This window comes from Ornithodoros turicata, unplaced genomic scaffold, assembly GCF_037126465.1.
Source record: "Ornithodoros turicata isolate Travis unplaced genomic scaffold, ASM3712646v1 Chromosome31, whole genome shotgun sequence".
Lineage (NCBI taxonomy): Eukaryota > Metazoa > Arthropoda > Arachnida > Ixodida > Argasidae > Ornithodoros > Ornithodoros turicata.
Window position 1 is genome coordinate 1,549,263 of NW_026999355.1, and position 19,773 is coordinate 1,569,035.

At 42.2% G+C, this 19,773-nt stretch overlaps 2 protein-coding genes across 3 annotated transcripts in view; one reads left to right on the plus strand and one right to left on the minus strand.

Annotated features, from left to right (window-relative positions):
• The first annotated feature begins 84 nt into the window (after positions 1 to 84).
• LOC135373749 (telomerase RNA component interacting RNase-like) lies at positions 85 to 2,953 on the plus strand. Its single transcript, XM_064606837.1, has 3 exons — positions 85 to 413; positions 574 to 645; positions 1,568 to 2,953. The coding sequence occupies exons 1-3, from the start codon at positions 108 to 110 to the stop codon at positions 1,670 to 1,672; spliced, it is 483 nt and encodes a 160-aa protein (XP_064462907.1). The 5' UTR covers positions 85 to 107; the 3' UTR covers positions 1,673 to 2,953.
• Positions 2,954 to 6,237: 3,284 nt separating this feature from the next.
• LOC135373720 (AP-3 complex subunit delta-1-like) overlaps positions 6,238 to 19,773 on the minus strand; it is a 79,265-nt gene continuing 65,729 nt past the window's right edge. For both annotated transcript variants that reach the window (XM_064606798.1, XM_064606799.1), the window contains exons 27-33: positions 17,826 to 17,873; positions 16,936 to 17,073; positions 16,711 to 16,860; positions 12,993 to 13,078; positions 12,730 to 12,854; positions 12,567 to 12,649; positions 6,238 to 6,598 (exon numbers count right to left, since the gene is read on the minus strand). In XM_064606798.1, the coding sequence (XP_064462868.1) occupies positions 6,503 to 6,598; positions 12,567 to 12,649; positions 12,730 to 12,854; positions 12,993 to 13,078; positions 16,711 to 16,860; positions 16,936 to 17,073; positions 17,826 to 17,873 (726 nt within the window). In that variant the 3' untranslated portion in view covers positions 6,238 to 6,502. The remainder of the gene's footprint in view (positions 6,599 to 12,566; positions 12,650 to 12,729; positions 12,855 to 12,992; positions 13,079 to 16,710; positions 16,861 to 16,935; positions 17,074 to 17,825; positions 17,874 to 19,773) is intronic.

Here is a 19,773-nt window from a genome sequence, read left to right on the forward strand (position 1 = left end):
TGCAGCAAGATCTCTTCCTTTTTCTGCGATAAGCAGAAATTACAAAATTGCGGCTTCACGCGGTGGTACGCGTCGGCAACACTGTGCACACAATATTAGGAACAAAAATGGCGGAATCCAGCCGTAGGAATAAAGGGCGATCGAGTAATAGAGATGATTATGACAGTAGTAGCAATAGCAGCCAAAGCAATTCCGATGTTAGCAACGATGCCTTTGCTGTTTTGTACAAGAGACCGGTGAATTCATTTGCCAATGACGGCAGCTTCTTAGAGAAATTCAGAAAGATGCAGGAAGCCGCGCAACCACCCAACAGCTCCAAAGACGGCGATTCCACTCCAAAGACCGAAGATTCCAGTTCAAGGGAGGAGCCTTCTTCGACAGAATCGTCTACGAAGAAAAGGGCACTTCCTTTCGTAAGAATTTAGCCATGTCCAGCGCAGCAGTTTATGCCTGTTCAGTGACAGATCTTAGCAATGGCCTTGATCTAATGTGGCTCACCGTCGTGGTTTGCCAATTCCTTTAATTATTTTCTGGGCGACTTTATTCTAATTTCTTAGTACTTACTTCCTTCAGGTGGGTAGAAGGAGGGGTGGCAAAGTTCTAAAGACGGGCATTGTCCAGAAACCCAAGACTGAGGAGGAGGAGGTAAGACATGCAACTGGTAACAAACACCTCCATTATCGCTCCTGTTTCAGGAAAAACTGCAGTATAGGTATATAGCAAGGCAATGGTAGGAGGAAGTCAGACTTACGACCTAATTTCGCTCGAGTACGCAGTTAGGGGTACCCTAATTTTTTCAGTTATCTGCATGTCCAGTTAAAAGCATGTCCAACGAGCGTATGCAATCGTGCTTTGTAAAAGAAAGCTACAACAACAATTTAAAACACTGAAGCTTTCCTTTAATGGATACAAGCTTTCATGCAGCGGACTGCATGAAAGCTTGTATCCATTAAAGAAAGCTTCAGTTTTTTATATTTTTGTTGTTACTTTTGCCAAGTGGATCTTGACCCGACCCTCTACATTCTTAAAAGAAAGTTAATAAAACATGTGCATAAAGCTTTACATAGGACATGACGTGTAAATTCGAGGCAGGGTCAGCCTTTAGAAGAAGTTATCTCGCTGTTGAAAGCCTTGTCTGTGTGTCTTTAAAAGAGACACACCCTGCAAAAGGGGCAGTGCAGATAGACGATCCACAAAATTTACCAATAGTCATCTTATAATACCCTTCATAGCAACAAGGCACGACTGCATGGAGAGGGCTATTAGGGGAGGAGCTGCCGAAGCTTCGAGCCTGCTTCGATTACTGCCTATGACCTCTGGGACAACTTTCCCACACTAATCATTCTACTGGTCACAGGATATTTGCCGTGTCTTTACGCATACATAGGCCACCAAAGCAACGCTGTGCAATGCACAGTCGTTTTTTGTTTTTCACTATGCAGTTAGATAATGTATACCTTTGCTGAAAAATAGCAGAGTTTATTTTGATTATGGGCTGGCGAAAGCAGCAGCGAGTGGCAGTCGGTGTTCAGCAGTGGTCGTTCAGAGGGGAGCCATCTTATTTCAGGAGCCTGCCCCCAAGGATGCCTGGGCACGCTACCTGGCCGAAGTGCGCAAGTACAGGGAGATGTCCTGCGACGACGAGGAGAAAACTCGGCCCCTCGTCAAGTGATGAAATTGTGGTCGTTCTTTTTGTACATATCCATTGCCGGCATACTGTCCCCCCACATTATAAATGGTCCGGCACTGCGCTAGAATAAAAGGCTTTCCGACGAAGGATGCCACATTCACAGGAGTGCATTCCCCCATGTGTTGACTGTTGGCCGTGTTTATCTGCGCCACCCTCAAGAGGTTATGTGCGAGGGAGATTCAAATAAAAGTTTAGGCTTTAACAGGAGAGAGAAAGAAAAAGAATGAAAAACAAAAACACTCCGGGAAGAGGGGAGGACTGAACTTTGTGGTCACTTCATGTGTCCAAGTTACACTGTCATTTATATTTGAATCTCCCTCTTGATTAGGCCAAGCTGAAACAAAGGACATGCCTCTAAATGCAGACAGAACTGAACACAAGTGGTTTGTGTTATTTCTAACCGGAGTTATTTTGTGGCTTCATTGTGCCCTTTCCCAATCCATTACCAGCCATTTTGGTGTACGTGTTGACTGAGTATTCCCAGATGGTTCTCAAGAGTAGAGGCTTTGTCTTTGGAAGAAACAAAGCAGGTCACACAAACAGCTCGCATGGCGTATCACACAAGTACCAAATGGCTTATCACGAGTGTCGAGTAACATTTTTGCAAGAATGATGTACAACAGTAAAACAGCTGTAAGTCATGTTAAACTATCCCTTGTTTCAGTCTTTCATCTGTCAAGCAATGGCACTGACTTTGCTCATGGTTGGCAGTGTTCAAATATCATAGGTGACTTGTCATTCAATCATTTTGTAAATTTTCATTGATGTGAATTTTTTGTGCAACTCTTCTGCCAGTAAAAAACTTACAAGGAAAAGGAAAAGTTTTCTTCTCATCAGTAAAAAGTTTAGCCCAGGATGAACAGCTGTTTGTGCATTGCATTCTATGTGAATTGTATGAATACGAATATGTTCGTACGTGTTGTGTAAAACATTGTACGTACATTTTGACCCTCGATGAGCTTAAACTAGGGCTTGTCGAAGCAGTGTTTGCATTCTGCTACAGATAAAGTAGCGAGATTAATATACTTTATGCTAGAGTACTTAAGTTCGGTATATTGCAGCCAGCAGTGCATCGTGACTGTATTTTACACGCAACAACAAATGCATGTTTCTTCCTCTACTTTGAGGAGTATAACTTGGTTTGCCTAAAAGGCCATATGTTGACTGGAAGTAGAGCAAAATGTTACGGTGAAGGATGTTGCATGTTCACACAAACTTTGCACTTTGAAAATGTACAAAAACTCAATAAAGGAAGCACCTAGATTAGTTTGCACTTACTGAGGGTTATTGATGAGTGCTACTTGTGTTACATAAGTCAATTCAGACGCATACAAGCAATCGATGTCCTGAAATTTAGTTTGTGAATAGAGATATCAGATACAAATGTGTAGCAAAACAATGAAGGCCTGGTAATAGCACCTCTTCCCAAGGAAAGTGATGTATAGAGTAATTGCACTGCAAGATAAATGGCAGTGGCAGAAATGTTTACATGCCGAATCACCTTGTAAAGAGAATACTGTCAGATAGTGCCCACTCTTTCGTTTTTTCCTGTCTTAAGCCCATGCATTTTGGTCAGGGATTGGAACTGGAGCTGAACCTGAACCGAAAACCGCTAAAACCCCTTATTTTTGCTAAATCAAACTGAAATTACTTATTCTATCGCTCAATCGAACTGGAACTGAACTGAACTAAATCTGAAGCGGTTACCGCTTTGTGAAACGGTTCAGGAGGGAAGTTTGCTTCAGCAAGCCAGCCCCACAGTGCTTCTTTACAAACCATGTAGCGGAGCTTCAATGGTTCCATTAAGTTTTTAAAATCTTATTACATAAAGATCAAGCGTATTCATTCGACAAATTCATAAGCTGAAATGCGCATGAACGTGGATTCAATGTGGTACGATTTTGTTTCAGTGTACCAAATTTCCTGGGGCTGCTTGAAGCGGCAAACTAGAGGTGGCAGTTCTGATCGTGGTTTTTGCTTTTTTGGGACAGTGCGTGTGTGTGAAGCTCTTGCACATCATGAACCAAAATATGACTCTATACTCTCTCATTCAGGACCAGAGATCATTTGTGGCAGTGTGTAGTTCCTCAGAAAGTTAACAATGAAGCTTGCTTCATTCATTCTGAATTTTGAGCATGCATAAAGGCAAGAACCACTGAGTCATTTCCTGTTTTTAATCCAACCTTCTCTCTCTCTGCAGCATTTACTATTTACTGTAGAAGTGTTTTTTTTTCGCGCGGAATTATTTTTCGCGTTTTTCGCGCACTCCTCCAAAGTCGCGAATTTAAGATCCCACGAATAACTCTGGCCATATGAGGGTGAAAACCGTGCAGCGTTCGACGCTATACCGTGACTACCTTGTCCCTTTCTACTCAATGCAGCGCAGGCAGTTTAAGCAAGCCTCAGAAGATTGTTTTATCCCATCAGGCAAGATGTAAAGATATGAAAATTGATCACGCTTTTGTTACTCCTGCAAACGCATTGCACAGTACATATATACCGCTATACCACGAAGCCGCAACATGCCTCCCCCCGCCTTCTCAAAACCAGCTTGTATGATAGTAAGACATCTCAACCGAACTGTTCAGTGCCCTGAGTGATAATGAATGATAACTACTAAAACGAACTGGCTGACCTGCACACGGCCACTACTATGGCCTCCTGCAGGGTCCCTAAAGGCCATTGTACAGGGCCTTAACTCCCATGACTGTGAGGAAAAGTAAGGGATTGACCTAGAACGCCGCCATCCCCGTGAACAACAGATGTCTTAGACTTAAATTCGTGACACAGGTTTCCGGGAGTGCTTTACTCTTGCATTCCGTGCCGCGGTCAATACTTGGGCATATTTCGGCACGGAATGCAAGAGTAAAGCACTCCCGGAAACCTGTGTCACGAATTTAAGTTCTCGCGAATCACTCCTCAAACCAGCTTTGTTCGAAAACGCGAAAATATTTTCCACACGGAAAAAACCACTTATACAGTATTTATTTGTTGACAGATGTTGCCAACTTGTCGTAAATGTAGTGTTTCGGGCAATCACAAAATTCACTGCCAAGCTCTCTTCCAAGCAGGACACAACGTTCCATTACAGCAGGTATTACGTAAAGCCTGCACTCTCACTGTGCTCCTGTAACTTGTATGCCGAAGCTATGTACAATGCAGATATCTTTGATGCTGTACTACACTTGTCAGACAAATTTATCCCCTCAGAGTGCTATGAAATCACACTTCAGTGAGAGAAAGTCACATTTTGTGCATGGCCTAAGCCATGTCTGAACTGATTTGTAATACTAGCAGTAATCTAACAGTTTTAGCTTCGGTGAACCGGTTCAAACCCTTCTTTGCTGTTTTAGACCCGAACCTGAACTGAACAAATCTGAACCGAGCCGATATGCTTCAACCTGATCCGCAATCCCAAAAAATAATGGTTCGAATCCCTGGTAGTGGTCAGCCATGATGCAAAGAGTTCATTAGCATGCTGTTTCTCTGAGGCCGTCCCAGAGCAGTAGTTGACAGGGGTGTACCTTCCAAATTATGCAACCGCAGCCTTCGCGAGCCATACATCTGTGGTGCAATTGGAAAGGTGTCGATTGCAAAGAAGCAGAGTTCGAGGTAACTCGTTACTGTAAATAAGTTCCTTTTTTTGGCAACTTGTAACTTAACTCGATACTTTCTCCATGGTAACTTTCAGAGGAACTCGTTTTCTTTTGCAGGTAACTTTGCCAAAGTAACTTAAGTAAAGTTCCAAGTTTCTTTTAATTCGCTTTTCACTCACGTCCGCACATTTTCTTGCTTTCTCTCCAGTTTTTTCATGGCATTTTATGCCACAAAACATGATATTCAATCAGTGACAGTATTCTATTCAGGAAGTAAGAACTGCTACCATTGAAATGAAGCTGAACCATTGTGCGCCCACAGGGAGTAAGATGCAAAGCGTTCTAATTGTTGGACATATACGAAAACGATCTAAGCGTGTTGCACTCCTCCGCACGCGACTCAAGGTCTAAATCAACTGCTCACGTGCGCTGCACCTGTGTAGTGCTATTTTGTGTCCGAAGTAACTTGGAAGTAACTCGTTCTTTTTTTTAAGTAACTCCATAACTGCGAGTTACATTTGAGGCTGAAGAACTTTGTTAGTAACTTAGTTACATTTTTCACACGGTAACGTAACTCGTAATGAGTTCTTTTTGACAGGTAACTTCTCAATCTATGCAAAGAAGTAGCCCCTATGTGCATTCAGTGAGCTGTCTCTCTGGTGTGCCCAGATCTGTTAATTATGCATAGCAGGTGACCTCTCCTTTAGCTGTTCCTTGGATGCGGAATAGGAGAATCTAAAAAATACCCTCCAAAAGCTTCAACAGAATTGCACAGTCGTACTACTTGTCTGAATAGACACGACATGTTCAATGCTAAGGAACAGCAATTTTGTTCTACTGCACATGACTTTCCTGCATGGTTTGTAGCAACATTGTAGAAGTACATACTACGGCAACATTGCAAAGTGCTTTGTGCACTTCACACGAATACATGACACGCAAACACAAGGATAAAAAATAAGTTTTAATAAAAACAGCCTCCCTCCACTTTGTGTTCCAACTTTTAAGCATCAATCTAGTCAGCTGAGTTGCAATACAGTCCTTAATGTATACATATATGTATATACATATCTGTCATTCTTTCGCTATCTCCATATGCATATACAAAAAAGAAAACTGCATGAAATGTGGCGAACCCCTTCCAGAGTCCGTCGCTGCACATAAATACAACTGTTCAACTGTCCTTGTGTCACTTTTTTTTTTGTCACAAGTTTTCCTACGAAGATGACAGCAGAGCCTTCACTTCATCCAGCACACTCCCTAGTAGCTGCGAATTTGTGCATTTCCCTTCAACACTCAGCCGATTTGGCTCCTAAAAAGGATAAGAACCAATTAAATTTCAGTAGACAGTCGCCAATTCAAACCCCAGCTTCTGAGGCCTTTACAACTGTTTCATCCCATAAAGGGAACCTCTTCCATAATCCAAATGCTTCGAGATTTCTGAGGTAGAATCTTTCATATTAGGATTTCTGCAGCAAACTAGACAAAGACCAACATAGAATTAGGAACAACACAGGACACCACGTCAGTGGCCTCACAACTAACTCAACCTTTGCTTTCGGAAATCCTAATACGAAATGGTACCAACACCCCTGCTTCATCTCTGTTCTAGAATCTATGGTTTTACTTTTATAGATTGTTCTCTCAAATGGTTGTTTACGCAACTTCTAGTTTGTCCGACATAACAAAAATCACAAGCTAGGGGAATCTGATAAATGACGTTTGACTGGCAAGAGATGTATTTTGTGTGTGTGTATGTTTGCCTCTTGCAAACAGCTTTAGTTTTTTTTCTACAGGAGTGAGGGATTTGAGACAGAAATCGTTTTGGAATAAAAGGTTGAACTCAAATTTTGAAGATACAGCCAAGAAGTTCTGAGGGACTCTGCGACAGTATGGTACGACAACATCGGTGGAGACCGTGGCCTCTGATTGGGAGAGCTGAGGGATACCCTGTGCTACTTAGACGAACAAGCTGCAGGCTTGCAGAAGGGAAAATCTGACGTACACATCACTTGCTTTAAAATGGCTAACCCCTTTTTGAGGCACGACTTGTTTAATGTACTTGAAAGCAGGCCACGCTATCCGCGAGGCAAGCGCGTGCGAAGTGGTGCCTCTTTTGTGGACAGGACACGAAGAAAAGAAAACGGAGCCGTCGAGCGCATTTGTGAGTGAAGATGTTCCTCAATTTGCATCGTACTTGTGCGGTAGTGCTTGCTGGCTAGGAAGCAGCAACAGACATTGGGATGGGATGCGATCGCACCAATCCAGCAAGAAAATACTTTATGATGACATCACAACAAACAAGTCCATCTGTATCATGCGCTTCAAGAAAGGAGAAAGCCTATTTTAACAGACAGTCACCTACAGGAACCAGGAGCTACCAATTTCACAGCTGCCTATTACGTAATATCAAATACCATGTATGCGGAATAAACGGGTTTACATTTTGCAACATCGATTTTTTTTTTCTGGGAATCAATATGCCCACCAGAAGCGGAACCAGTTAGAAGCGGAACCAGTTAAAACCGGTATGAGCCGGTATTTTTTTGCTCCGGAGCAGAACCGGTACCGAACCGTTTATGGTAGAACCGGAACGAAAAACGTTTTGGTTCGACACCCTGGCTAAATCATAACATCCTCTGTAGTAAACTGTAGTAACTCTGTAGTAAAGTGACTTTAGGCCAAACAATTTCGTAAACATTAGACATAACTAATGGAGTGCCCCAGGGCAGCATATAGGGCCCGTTGCTTTTTAACCTATATATAAATGATGTTATTCGAACATGTAAGCACGCCAAGCTAGTTATTTATGCCGATGACACCACGCTTCTTTTTCCGGTGCAAACACCAAAAGTGTTATAACAACGACAAATGCGATTATCTTTAGGCCAAAAAATAAGCGAATAGCAGTGGACACAACGTTAAAGGTAGGAGATGACACACAGCTTTCGGACGGAGTCCGTACTTCATCAGGTGCGATGCATTGAACATTTGGTAGAGATAATTATAGAGCTGTGCAAATAGCAAACTTTTCATTGCAAATACTTCACCAATATTTCATTTACACTGCGAATCGAATCCGAATAATTTCTTGAAATGACAAATCGAATTCAAATAATCAGAAAAGGCCAAATTCGAATAATTTCGAATACCTTGTGGTGAAATATTTTTTCGTGTTGTTCTCATTAGATGATGATGTGCTCCTAACATGTGAGCCTTTTCAACCAGCGTAACATATCGTGAGAGGAGGGTCACTGTGTTGTGTATGGTAGACTGCATTAGTGGGATGAACTGCATTGAGAGTTAGTCAACATGTTCCATGCAGCCTGCTTTATGCGCATCTCCTCATTGCTATGTTTACATTGTGAATTTTCTGTACTTCTCTTTAGAAACTGCACATATTTCCGTCTGTTACAGAACATTGGGAGTACATTTATGGAACCTGCAATGCCCAGAGTATAGTGTTGACCATGAGCTCGCAAAATTTGTAGACTTTAGCATTGTAAACAGTGTGAACCGAGCTTCACCTAACGCTCGAGAGTAATGAGGTGAAGCCGGTTTGCAGATTGCAGCAACACACCAAAAGAAAAGAGCAGTGGCAGTAACGTGAAGTGGGCTTCACCTAACTCTTGGGTGTTTTGAGGCGAAGCCCACTTGCAGAACCTTGCTCGCCAGAAATGATACCTTGCTTCAGTACTATTCGAAAAATATTCGAAAATTACAGATACTGATAATAGGTCGCGAATAGCATTCGAATAGAATCAGATATTCATTTCGTATTCGAAATTTCGAATATTCGCATAGCTCTAGATATTTATACTAATGTACATCAGAGAAAGGGGACAACGAAGGTTGTGAGGAGGAAATACAAATTCTTATTTGAGAGGACTGAGGGCACGAAAGAAAATACAAAAAAAAGCAATGTACAGTATGAGTGCTACCGGAGACAAAAAATCGTTGAGAGATCTCAGGTGAGCGAACGTTGTACTCTGTGAACATCGCAGATGTTCACTCACCTGAGATCTCTCAACGGTTTTTTGTCTCCGGTAACGCTCCTACTGTACATTGCTTTCTTTTGTATTTTCTTTTTTGCGCCCTCAGTCCTCTCAAATAAGAATTTGTATTTCCTCCTCACCACCTTCGTTGTCCACTTTCACTGATGTACATTAGTACAAATATCTCTACCAAATGTTCAATGCATCGCACCTGATGAAGGACGGGCTCCGTCCGAAAGCTTGTTTTTCAGTAAAATAAACGTTTCAATCTCTTTAAATACTTATTTTACAATCTTGTCTGGGATGAACACGCTGAATACGTACAAAGCAAGGTCAATAAAAATGGGTATACTGGAAATGTATTAATTTTCGTGAATTATCACACATTCAGTCATTTGCGAAATTATTTGTGACTATGTAATTTCGTGATTCCAGGGCTGTTTCCTTTCGCAGGATAGAGCTGTGTTCGAGAGTACAATTTGTCGCAACTTTTTTAGCGGTTGCGAAATGCACAAAAATTAATACATCGCGAATAAAAATACATTTACAGTACGCTGCCTAAAACGTACAAGTGCTGCCTTATTTCAGTCATATGCAAACTATTGCAGTTTGATCTGGGCAACAACAACACGTGGGAATTTACAATCAATATTCATTTCGCAGAAAAAAGCAGTTCAGTGCATGGTAAACTCTTTGCACTTGTATTCTATTGATGCTCTTCTCGTCTTATACCTGTTCCAAAAATCTATATTTACTGACTGCAAAGAGCATATAGGAACGCATTAAAAAAAGTAACAGCAGTGCATTCCTTCGTGTTCTTAAGCTCAAGCTTAAGTTCGAGGAACATCCCTCAAACGTTAATAGTATACACCATAGAAACAAATAGAAAGTTCTGTACTGTAGAACTAAGTACGGTGGTCAACGTATCTCTTTTTAAGCAGCAACAGCATTAAACAACATTGATATCAACGCCAGAAGCACATCTAGTGAGATTCGAAAGCTGTTATTATGATTTTATTTACCAGTCTTGCCGGTTTACTGACTATGGTTCTACTGTCTCCACAGCTCACAGGCAAGAAGTGAACTTCAAAGTGGATCTCAACAAAAGCATGAAACGATCGAAAGCAAGCAAAAATGCGTTCGCATAATCCGAAATGGCAGCACCGCTGGGACACTGGCTGGCAATAAAGCACGAGGAGCGAGGAGGTTGCATCGTGGGATTGGTGGCTGGGAAAGGGAAGTCAGCAAGGGAGCAAGCTCGTGGTTTTTATGGCAGGTTGCCGTTGTGTGGGTTGAAAGCTGATGGAAGATGATGAAATTTGGTAGCAAACTTACGAATTAAGCGGGACATGGGCCAGTTTTCTTCAAATTATGCAGTCATATTACAACGCGCAAAGACGGGACCGCAGCAATCCTTTAAGTTAACCGGAATTTCGAGTTAAGCGAGATCGAATTAGCGAGGTTCTACTGTACAGTGGAATCTCACTAAATGGAAATCTCTTAGACGGAATTACTGCTTTAAGGTAACAACAGCCGCAAGGTTGTTTGGATTCGTATTGATGCAGTGCAAAAATTTTCTCGTTGAACGGAACAAATTTTTTACACCACTGGGTAAACGGAACTGACTTTATTTCAAAGCATCATCCTACATACATTGCAGTTCGAGCTCTCCGCTTCTGGTACGGCAATGATTAGGATTAATACGTTAACAGTAGTAAGTGCCACTTCCAACGGCATCGCAGAAGTGTGCACATCATGCTCTTGATCTTCAAAGCAAGACCGAAGTTATCAACAATTTTGAGAGTGGTTGCTACATAAAAACGGTGCTTGCAATGAAGCAAGGGATGCTGAAAAGTACGCTAACAAGAACTGGATCTCTTAGCGAAAACGACAAGCTGCATGATGCCTTTAGTGCTTCATGATTTGGGCCGCAAAGAAAAAGACTTGGGCTCGGTGACTATGAAGCGCCTGAAAAATGCTTGCTACTGTGCATAAAGCATGCCCAAAGTCAGAATATCCCAATGAATGGGCCAATTGTTTGTGTCAAGAGACCTCAATAAGGACTAGAATAAAGTTGAAAATTGTGTGTGTACTCCTTGTCTTTGATGCAATAATGTGCATAAAGCCTTCTTACAACTTCTGCACTCCTGGAAATTACACCATTTAACACCCCACGCACAACTCAGTAAATGGAACTCCTGATAAACAGAACAGATTTTCCAGGTCCCTTGATGTTCCGTTTGAAGAGATTCCACTCCTCCATACTTTACTGTACATTAGTAAAGTATGAAGGGGCGCATGCTCTGCGATGACTGCTCCAAGCGTGGTAGTTTACTGTCTTGTTCCCCCGCACTATTTCTACACCTAAGTGGTTGTAGACATAACGACGCGCACAAAATATCAGAGTGGTTACAAATGTAGTTAAGCATCTACATAATAGTCGTTGTCAAGTAGGGGATTCCTTTGATAGGCGTCACCATTTGAAAGTTGGCTTCACCCAATACTTCCGTGTACTGCGGGCAAGCCCACTTCAACAAACACTTATTGTTGAATTGTATGTTTGTAAATTTTGCGGAACTTTTCGATTCATTTATTTGTGTTGCGGGAAAGCAAACTTCAACCTGACATCATAGACATTCTTTAGTAATAAATTAGCTTAGATCAATGAGGCCTGTGGCAGCTTGAATCTCCCTCCCAACCTCATTACCGAAGGAACTTTGTGGGCAAATCAAGCTGCCATGGCCCTATTAATCTAATCTAACTTCACTAAACTAACCTAAGACATCATAGGCTTTGTTTAGTGATCAGTTAGGTTAGATTAGTGCGGCTATTGCAGCTTGCCTCGCCCTCCCGACTTCATTATCGAAGCGGATTTGGGGGCAAAGCAAGCTGCCATGGCCCAATTATTCTAACCTAACTTCAGTAAACTAACCCAAGACATCATCAACTTGGTTAGTACCAAAAATGGAGAAGAAATCAGCAAAATCACGCTAAACAGCGAGGAAACAAAGATTTCAGCAACGCTCAGTGTTCCTTGAAGTGGGCTTGCCCGCAATACACGAAAGTGCTAGGTGAAGCCAACTGTCAAATGGTGACGCCTACCGAAGGAATGCCCAAAGTAGATTTAACTAGTGCGGCTGTGATGTAGTTGCACTAGTAGTTAAACTATGAGTTGACACAGGAGCTAGTAGTTATAGTTAAACTATTAAAAAAGTAGTTACAGCACATCTCTGACTTCTACTATGTATTTCACTGCAGAAAAGTGAGGACTTTTAGAGTGCTTACTAAGTGCTTGATAAGAAGGCAAATATGATCATCCTGGATGGAACGACTGTACAGGGATGCAGTCAGACCCACTTTCTCCACAACTGAAAAGCAATATAGCTGTCAGCATTCCAACATCTAATGAAGTTCTAACAACAAACTCTCGATGAAGTTAGTCTTGTACCTGAAAAATGGCAGTGGAAGCAGATCTTGGACAGGACATGAGAGAACTCCAGGTCTAGAGGGTTGAGAACGAAGGAAGAGGAAGCCGACAGCTCCCCACCTCTCAGCAACTCCGAGAAGGTGTCCCTTAAATTAGAATTTAGAATCAATTTTTTAGCATAGCCTTTGAAACATGATCCCCTCACAGTGTACAGAATCCTAGGCAAAACATGAAACTACAGAAAAAAAAATGGGGAGGGGGAAAAAAAAAAAGCAACTTGTCACCTTTTGTGCATAGTGCCTAGTAGATAACATGATACAGGAAGGTGCAACTTGAGGTCCAGTTTCTCATGTGTAAGCCCACCGTCCACCTGCAATATAAAAGCGTAAAAATTGCTCTTTTTCACCCTCTCTAATTTTTACAAACACACTAATGTGAATGTCATTAGAGTATAGCACTCAACTACTACAACTTGATGGGACTCTCACGTAGCTCCTCCGCCGCAATCGGAGTCGTCTCCACAAATATAACATCAGGGTTCGTACAGACAAGTTGAGAAAATTTTTGAGGGTTTTCAAGGACCCACATGGACTCCTTAGTATTACATCTCCAGACTTAGAACTGGTTCTGTGCACACTACTGCTACAGGAGACATTATTGTAAAAATAATTAGACAATATCAGAGTAAGGTAACTGTTACAACTAGAGCTCGGTGAATATTCAAAATCTCGAATACGAATCGAATAGTTTATTCTATTCGAACGGCACTCGCAATGAATTTTGTTTATTTGATATTTTCGAATGTAGTTTTCGAAAACTCTAAAATATACCGCGGCAGCACTCCGTTGGAGCGCTTTGGCCAGATCGTCATTGCCATCACCATCATAGTGGCTGTGTTTGATACGAAAGATGAAAGTGGACGCACGCTTTTGATGCGGAAGTCTTGCAGTCTTGTACTGCCACAGTGTGGTTTATATGGAGGACAAGGGGTTGCTTGATGAGCCACACGTGAAGTGGTAAAGCGCCACAGGGAAGTACTTCGACTACTCCAAAACTGCGTGTGGCACAATACTACGCACGCCAACGGGCTCAACGTTGGGTGTCAGCACAGATCGGCTTTCAAAATTAATGAGAAGGGGACTGAAGAGTGCAAAGACACAAATCACCGAAAGATAACTGACACTATGCAGCCCAAAGATCGACACCCAGGGCGAAGTAAAGAGGCACTGGAGTTGCGCAAATGGTTGCAATCGACTTGCAGCCGTCCTCCCAGCGCAGTGCTCAGCAGTATCTCCCTGTGCGAACCACATCGGCATCAAGTGACCCTCTCTTCTTTGTGTCGGGAAATATGTTAGTTTACGGAGAGATTCACTCAGAACACAGCATGTACAGCAGCTTGCTTTCCTGCATGACAACTTGTAATACACATGATGCATTCCTATTAGAGGTGTGAGAATGCTGAAATTTTCTAATACGAATTGAATATGAATATCTACAAAATTGTTCTTCGAATATCGAATCAAATATCGAATATCACGTCATAGGATAAAGGCTTCTAAGAGTCAATTAAGTTAATTAAGCCCCGAAAACAAGCATCATCACAGTTGTACGTGTTCTGCTGATCTTTAGAAAAATGTCCGAAGGGCTAATGAGGAATATGTGTTAAATTTTAGGGGTGTGCGAATATTTGAGTACTCGAATTCGAATCGAATAGCAAACGCACGAACTATTCTATTCGCGAATCGAATATCCAATATTCGATTTTTCGAATATTCGACTATGAACGACACAACCCGGAAGTGGGCTTCACCTGATGCTTCCGCGCATGAGGCGAAGCCTGCTTTACGAAATTGCCCTTGCTGCAGGATCAACACAGGCCGGACGGTGTTTAGTTTAAGATAACGTTATCTAAACTTAGTTTTGTAGACATCGTCTGTGGAAGGGGTGGCGCTTCTCCCACATACAAGTTAGGGGTGCCGACGGGGGACTTTAATTTGATGTTTGTGAGGTTACTCTTGAGTAATGACTACAGCCCACAAACAAAGAAGGGTTTTAAAGATGCCTTTATGTCTAAAATTCAGCAGTGCAACTTCCTCGGGTGAGATCAAAGAAACTATAGGGTGTTCATGGCAAAGCTGAGGCAGGATGCCAATTCGTTTGTTTCACAAATGGCCTGTGGTTGTCTGAAACTATTACAGCCTCATCCGTATAACATGCTACTGCTGGACATAAAATTTTGAAATGAAGGTAACCACTCCAGTACTCCAGTAATAAGTGTACTGAAGTGTAGGCTCACCTAAAAAGCAGGAAACACTCTGCTGTAAAATTAAAGGAACAGTCTAGAGGCCCACAACTTTGTTTCTGTTTCTGGTCAGTATGGAAGGCGACCGAAAACAGTTTTCCCACAATTAGTGCAACCATAGCGAAATTGGGACGCCTGCAATAGCTCCCCGAACCTCCCGTGCGTGAAACACCCTCCTTCACCTTCACGATAGGCACGTGATGAGCGCGACCACGCGCGTCCCTATGTGACACAAGTGGTGAGGATGCTCCTCATTGGACCTGGGATCTCATGATCCAGGTGAGCAACATCGCGCAGGCCGGAGCGTCTGCTACCACTTCGGAGACGCCATGTGTTCTCCGGCTACGTGATGTCCGAAACGGAGGGTTTGAAGGCTGTTCACGACACAACCACGATTTTTTGGGACCGCAGACACCACGGGAAGAACGAGTGGTGCAGCCCGAAATTAACTGCGCTTGTACAGCGAAAACCCCGTGCTTCTCGACGATGTGCAGCCTGTCCGACCGTTTTCACCGCGCAGTTGGTTCAGTGGCTAACTGGCGGCGCCACAATACCGCCGCCATCGCTTGCTTTCTGCTACTGTGAATTCTGAGATTGCACAGAAGCCACGGATATATTACTCTTGTGATCGTAATCTTATTTTCTCAGGCTGCATATATACTTTGATTTTTTTTTTTGAAAACGTGATATAAATCATATAAAGAATAGAAGTCAACAAGAAACAGCTCGCAATGTTCGTAGCAGATGGTTTTTCCTACAAACGACTGAGGGGCTTTCTACCACCAACGTCACAGTAGTTCAATTATAATTCAATGACACGTTTTCTGGGAAATCCTGTATACTAGTTTGTAAGCTGATGTAGTTTCGAAACTTGAGAATACACATTGCTGTAGAATGCATTGGATCTTCAGACTCCCACTACCAACATAATTCATCCTGGCAACATAATGCACATGTCAAAGCCTGAGGTAGAGAAGCCTACCTTTTCCTCTTTTTTTTATATTCTGACAGAAAATGCCATGGATGAGCAGTAGCTATTTGCTGACGGACATAGTGGCAAGAAATATTCCAACTGCGATCAATGACTATTCGATTTCATTCGCAACTGCAAAAAAATATTCTAAATGTATTTGCAGTGTGCCTGAAATATTCGTATTCGATTCACAATGAAAATTTTGCTATTCGCCCAGTTCCAATTCTTTGTATTGCACGCAATATCCAGTGACGATAGTCTTTGTGGATTTCTCACGACACTTGGAAGGTACACTTTCTGGGAATATTGGCTCATCTGAACTTAATATACGTGTACTTTACAACAATGTTACTAGCTGTAAATAAGGTCTGACAGAATTTAACAGAAAATGCGTGATGAACACATAAATGCAGGTGGACGCAGGCGGCCACAAGTGAGCCCAATTCAATGAGGTGAGTTCAATTCAACAAACTGAATTTCTTTCAATTAAAATTTGACAAAATCCCTTGTGGCATGTGGCAAATCTTCTGTACAGATCACATATTTCTGTAGCACACTTTTTCAAATTAATTTTTTTTACACGGCAATCGAAACACCCTGTGTACATACAGGGTTTTTTTTTAGCCTTTACCAAATTTTTATTTATCTACATCCCCACAGGGTGAACCACCACAGTCATTTCACCCTTGCAGATTTGCAGTCCCATGTGAGCAATATGAGAACTTACACTCGGAGCCATGTAGGTGAATGTTCCCCGGAGCCGCTGTGGCATGTTGACACTCTGAACCTTGAAGCCAAATTGTGCTTCATTGGCTGCTCCTGGTGGGAGCTGGAAGGGTACTCGGATACCGTCTTGTATCCCTGCGTGTGCTTCAATCTACGGAGGGGACGAGAGAGACACTATAATGCTTCGGGAACTTCCACAAACAGCAATTTGAACCAGCATACTCACTCCACGGACGAGCTTGGTGTTGAGCGTGTCGAGGATATTGAGTTCCATCTCTTTGAGGTGGTGACTACTCAAGTTGGTGAAGATGATTGACACCACTACTTCATTCTGTACAGCTGGTAATGTCCGGACTTCGTACACCTGCAAGATTATGACCGATTTTGTAGCGAATTGATGATGGGGTAGCAGGGAATTTCCTCTGACATGTCGGTGTTGATATGGAGTACTTTTGAAATGCGGTAGAAATGTACCGAAGGCTGTTATGTACTTTCGGAATACAGACACAGAGCAATTTTTCAGGATCCAATATTAAAGCTGTGATTTTTTGTGGAAGAGCACTGGCACCATCAAATGCACCATAGGTACAGTTCATTTTCCTGTCCAATATTATGGGATACTCCTTAGACGGACTTTTTGTAAAAATTTTGTATCAAATTGGCCCAATATTGCAGGTAATGAAGATCCAAGCAGACAACCTTCTCATATACTATAACGTCACTTAAATAAGCATGTGAAAGCTCCATGAGAAAGCTTGAAATAGCGACGACTTTAGGAGGAGCTTCCACAAGTGGTGCAGCCATGTTTGGCCAGCTGCTTACGATACAACTGCACTCGCAAGGGCGCAATCTTCTTTTCTAATGACACCACAAAACATGTTATTTTAGCTCGACATTATCTAGCGGAACTGCAGGACCAGCGCCATAGAATCCAGTTGAAAATCACCATGCTTTTTGGCATCAATGCATGTTGAGCAAGACCACATAATACCACTGGATTCTGTTCACACAAAGCACTGTTCTGTTACACATACTTTTTTTTCCCCATGACCTTGTGGGCTATATTCAAACCACACTTTTTGTGCAGTTTCCCAAAAATATGCAATAGGCACTCACCAACTTGATGTTTTGGTTTTCTGCCAGTAACCTGTAATTCGATGCAGGCTGTAAAGGAGATACAGGTTTGCTCAGAATGTTAGGACCACAAACAAAACGTGGTGAAACAAGCTCTTGCTGCGTCTTTTTGCAGCTCATCATGGATACGACCCAGAACTTCTGAATTGCTTCGTATTAAATGGGGGCAATAGGATTCTGCTTGTTTTGGCAAGGCGTGAAAATGTGGATGTCACTTTTGACCATGAAAACACAAATTTGAAACAGGAAATCCTATTTTGGATGCTGAGAGGAATAAAGGTACAGTAGAACCTCTTTATAGTAACTCCTCTTGTAGTAAAACTCTGCTTATAGTAAACGAGAACTGCGGTCCCGATAGAATCCCACACATTCAATGGCACACCTGATATAATAAAACTCCTGATCTAGTAAAATTTCATCATGGTCCCAGAGAGTTTACTACAAAGGGGTTCTACTGTATTTGTTTCCTCTTGGGGACAAAAATGATGTTTCTTTTTGCGGCAAAATTGAGGCCATGAATAGGACATTAATGCAGATCGTAGCAGCCAACTGTAAACTGATAAGGGAACAACAGTATGTAACACAGTAGTACAGTCGCCTTGCGATTTTTTTGGACTCTGCGGGGACTGCGCCAAAGACCGAATAATCGAGCAGTAAAAAAAAATTGATCTCGCTTCAGACGCTTCAAATTTATTAAGTACTAGTAGGCCGGAAAAAGCTGTCGGTGCTTCCTTCTGTCGGCGAGCAGTCCTCCATCTCTACCTGATAACATCAGCTTCTTTTTCCCAAAGCGACACATTGTCACCATGTATATATAGGGCCTGACTTTTTAGGGTTAAACCCGTATCCGCCCGATATTTACCCCCCGAACGAAATCTGTAAAATTTGGGTTTAACCCGAATCTACCCGAAAACATCCGGGTCGCGTGGCACACTCATAAGCGTGCATTAAAATAAAGTTTGATAACATTGCTAAACATTAGTTCATGTTAAGACAAATTTTTATTAAACAAAAAAAAATCACCCCAATAAACCCGAATTCCTGACGACAGAATATGCCGTAACGGGATTTAACCCGAATACACCCGAATTTTCAAATGAAAAATATCACCCGATATTTACCCCCTGAGTTTGGCCAAAAATAAAACCCGAAAAAGTCAGGCCCTATGTATATACGGATGAAAGCACCGCAATCGCCTTCATTAGTTCAGAGTTTTACGGCTGCGCTGGGAGAGGGCGAGGCGTCGATATCTCGAACATATGGACGGAACATACTACTGGCAACGTTAGGCGTGACCATTCCACAAGTCGGCAACCAGAGTCTATGCAATGTTTCAATGCTGCCACTTGCATGGTAAGTTTCTTGCAGAAAAATGCACCATTTCTAGTCCTTCAGAGCAGACTTCAAGTGCTTTACCACAGAAAGCTAGGAACCCCTGTTTATAAATGACAGCATACCAGAAACGTCAAGAGAAAGTTTCAAGATAATGCCCCAACCAATGTGACATACTACATGTATACAACCAATACGGTACTGCAGTAAAACCACACCTTCAGTGTTCCCTTTACAACTCCCATTTTATCGGTAGCCTGCTTCGAATAAAATCTTGATGCTGACCTGCAGAAATTTTTTAATCTAGTAAACAGCAATTTACTTGTAATTTTTTTTTAAATGACAGATTTTTGCAGCCTTGGTAGATCATGTTACAAAGGCAAGGGGTACATATGCACTTACAGCAAATTCCTGTAGCTGTTGCAGTTCCAAAAAGCTTACACTGGGTTGAATGCGCATGTTACACTGGTTCTTTCAGTACACTACGTCATGTATCGCTGGTCGTTCCAGCACGCCCTACACTGACAGGCGCAACACCAGCACATCTCTCGCTACACCAAAACTATTGGCAGCGTAAACCAAATTTCCTTTTTTCATT